This window comes from Nestor notabilis, unplaced genomic scaffold, assembly GCF_000696875.1.
Source record: "Nestor notabilis isolate BGI_N333 unplaced genomic scaffold, ASM69687v1 scaffold27436, whole genome shotgun sequence".
Taxonomy (NCBI): Eukaryota; Metazoa; Chordata; class Aves; order Psittaciformes; family Psittacidae; genus Nestor; species Nestor notabilis.
The window spans coordinates 1-2,584 of NW_009934634.1; the positions used below are offsets into that span (position 1 = coordinate 1).

The 2,584-nt window shown below is 55.9% G+C and overlaps 1 protein-coding gene across 1 annotated transcript in view; it reads left to right on the top strand.

Moving 5' to 3' along the window:
• Positions 1-192: 192 nt before the first annotated feature.
• The window catches only part of PSMD4 (proteasome (prosome, macropain) 26S subunit, non-ATPase, 4), a gene marked incomplete at both ends in the record, with an annotated part of 2,891 nt that continues 499 nt past the window's right edge, over positions 193-2,584 (top strand). The window contains 6 exons of the mRNA XM_010017449.1: positions 193-333; positions 968-1,082; positions 1,582-1,668; positions 1,818-1,886; positions 2,200-2,415; positions 2,498-2,584. The exon at positions 2,498-2,584 is cut by the window's right edge and continues 19 nt beyond it. Of these exons, the coding sequence (XP_010015751.1) occupies positions 193-333; positions 968-1,082; positions 1,582-1,668; positions 1,818-1,886; positions 2,200-2,415; positions 2,498-2,584 (715 nt within the window). The remainder of the gene's footprint in view (positions 334-967; positions 1,083-1,581; positions 1,669-1,817; positions 1,887-2,199; positions 2,416-2,497) is intronic.

Below are 2,584 nucleotides of genomic sequence, written 5' to 3' on the forward strand. Positions count from 1 at the left end.
AATGTGGGGCTGGGGCTGTGTCTGGCCACAGTCACCTCGTTCTTCAGCGGGGAGTGGGAGCTTCCAGCTCGGTCCTGCGAGGCAAAGCTCAGGTCTGAGAGCTCGGGGAACATCCACATCCAGCTGCTGTCCCCCAAACCCCGCTTTGGGGGTTACACCTCACAAGCTGACACCCCCCTGTCTCTCTTTCAGCGTTGACAACAGCGAGTACATGAGGAATGGAGACTTCCTCCCGACTCGCCTGCAAGCCCAGCAGGATGCTGTCAACATCGTGTGCCACTCGAAGACCCGCAGCAACCCCGAGAACAACGTGGGGCTCATCACTTTAGCCAAGTATGCTACAGCCTCATCGCCCCTCGCTGCTGAGGAGTGGCTGGGGGGACCCCCAGGGACGAGGCACAGGGGAGTATTGCAACGTGGGGCACAGTCTAAAACCCAACCAGTTCTGCTGGGAGGACTGGTACGAGAGAACCTGGCTCCTGACTGGTCTCTTGCTTGTTGGTCTCGCTCCTGCAATGCTGTGATGTGTTATGGAGGCTCTTCTCTCTCAGGAGCTCTCTGTCAGACCTATCCCTTCGTGGCCCTAAGGGTGGCAAATAAGGGCTGAGCTGTCACTGTAGCTCCCAGGTGGCCCCAGGAGGATGGTTCCTCCACTCTTCTGTGGAACTTCAGTGCCTCTGAGCTTCCTTTTAGCCAGAGTCGATTGAAATCAGCTGGGGCAGGGGACAGACACACAGACACAGTGGCCTTCCTGCAGACACGTTACTTTGGGTGGTTTTTAGACAACCAGGCTAAAAGTCTGGCTTCCTGCACGCACTGACCCACCAGAGCCAAGTCATGGCAGCCCTGGAGTCAACCCCAGCTCAGGCTCAGTGCAGGGAGGGCTGTTCTTACCCCTCTAGCAAATACAAGGTTTCACAAAGAAGCTCTCAAAGAGGTGGCTGAAGTAAATGTGTTTGTGTTGCAGTAACTGTGAGGTGTTGACCACACTCACCCCAGACACGGGCCGAATCCTTTCAAAGCTACACACGGTGCAGCCCAAGGGGAAAATCACCTTTTGCACAGGGATCAGAGTTGCTCATGTAAGTGGTTTCCCAGGGGTGAGTCTGCTCCTTTCTCTGTCATTGCTTTTGCCTCAGTGTGTCTCTAACATTCCCTGGCCCGTGGATGGCTCAGCTGCAGGAATCTTGTTCTCTCCCTGCTCTACCGAGCAAATCATTTTGGGTTTGCCCCAGGTTCCCTGTCTGCAGATGAAACCTCCTTCAGGAAATCCACTGCAAAAGCTCACAAGCTTTATAGTCTGCTCCTGGTTTGCTTTGGAGGAAGCAGAAACGCAGCTGAGCTGCAGGGCCCTTCCCACCTCTTTGTCCTGTTTTCTTGCTCTCTCCCGACAAACTGCTCCCACCCGAGCCATGACTTCCAGAGCAGGGAGGCTGTTGGGACGTTGCTGCTTGTGGACAGTTTGAAACTTGCTGCTGAAAAGTCTTTCTGGGCATTCAGCTGAAACCTTCCTGCGCAGCAGGAGGAGCATCAGGGTCCCCTCTTTAGCTCCTCGGGTACAACAGAGCTTCTGTCTTGCAGCTGGCTTTGAAACACCGCCAAGGCAAGAACCACAAGATGCGAATCATTGCCTTTGTTGGGAGCCCTGTGGAAGATAACGAGAAGGACGTGAGTAATGGCCAAAGGAGAATGTGTTGGGTGAGCTCTGCACTCCTCCTGCAACGAGACATTTGGTTTATTGTTGCCTGGTTTCTGATGAACTGACCATGCCCAAGAGCCAAAATCCGAGCTAATGCCGTGGTGTCTTCTCACTGCAGCTGGTGAAACTGGCAAAACGTCTTAAGAAGGAGAAAGTCAACGTGGACATCATCAATTTTGGAGAAGAGGTGAGACTTCTGCCACGTTCCTGGCATAGGATCAAGGCAGGATTTGTATCCTTCCCAACCCAGAGCCCTTACTCAGGCACCTGAGGATATGAACATCTCTCTCCGAGTCTCGGTCTCCTCAGCAGCTGCCCCAGTGGAGAGGACCAAGACACCTCTTGTTTCACTGTGGGCAGCATTAAATGCTTTCCACCTTGGTGGAAATAGTGGAGCTCTGGGTTCCCTCATGGTGCAGAGAGATGTGGGGTGCTTGGAGTAGCTGCCTGACTCTCCCTCCAGGCAAAGCTTTAATCCCAGCCTTTCCCTCTGACCCTAGGAAGCCAACACCGACAAGCTGACTGCCTTCATTAACACCTTAAACGGCAAGGATGGGACTGGCTCCCACCTGGTGACGGTGCCACCAGGGCCCAGCCTGGCTGATGCCCTCATCAGCTCCCCCATCCTGGCCGGGGAGGGTGGTGCCATGCTGGGCCTGGGCGCCAGCGATTTCGAGTTTGGGGTGGACCCCAGCGCGGACCCGGAGCTGGCGCTGGTGAGCGATGGGGATGGGAGGGTGGCCGAGGGCTGAGCTTGCTCTGCCTGGCCCCGCTCATTGCCTGGCCCCATCTCCGCAGGCTCTACGTGTCTCCATGGAGGAACAGAGGCAGCGGCAAGAGGAGGAGGCCAGGAGGGCTGCAGCTGCCTCTGCGGCTGAGGCTGGG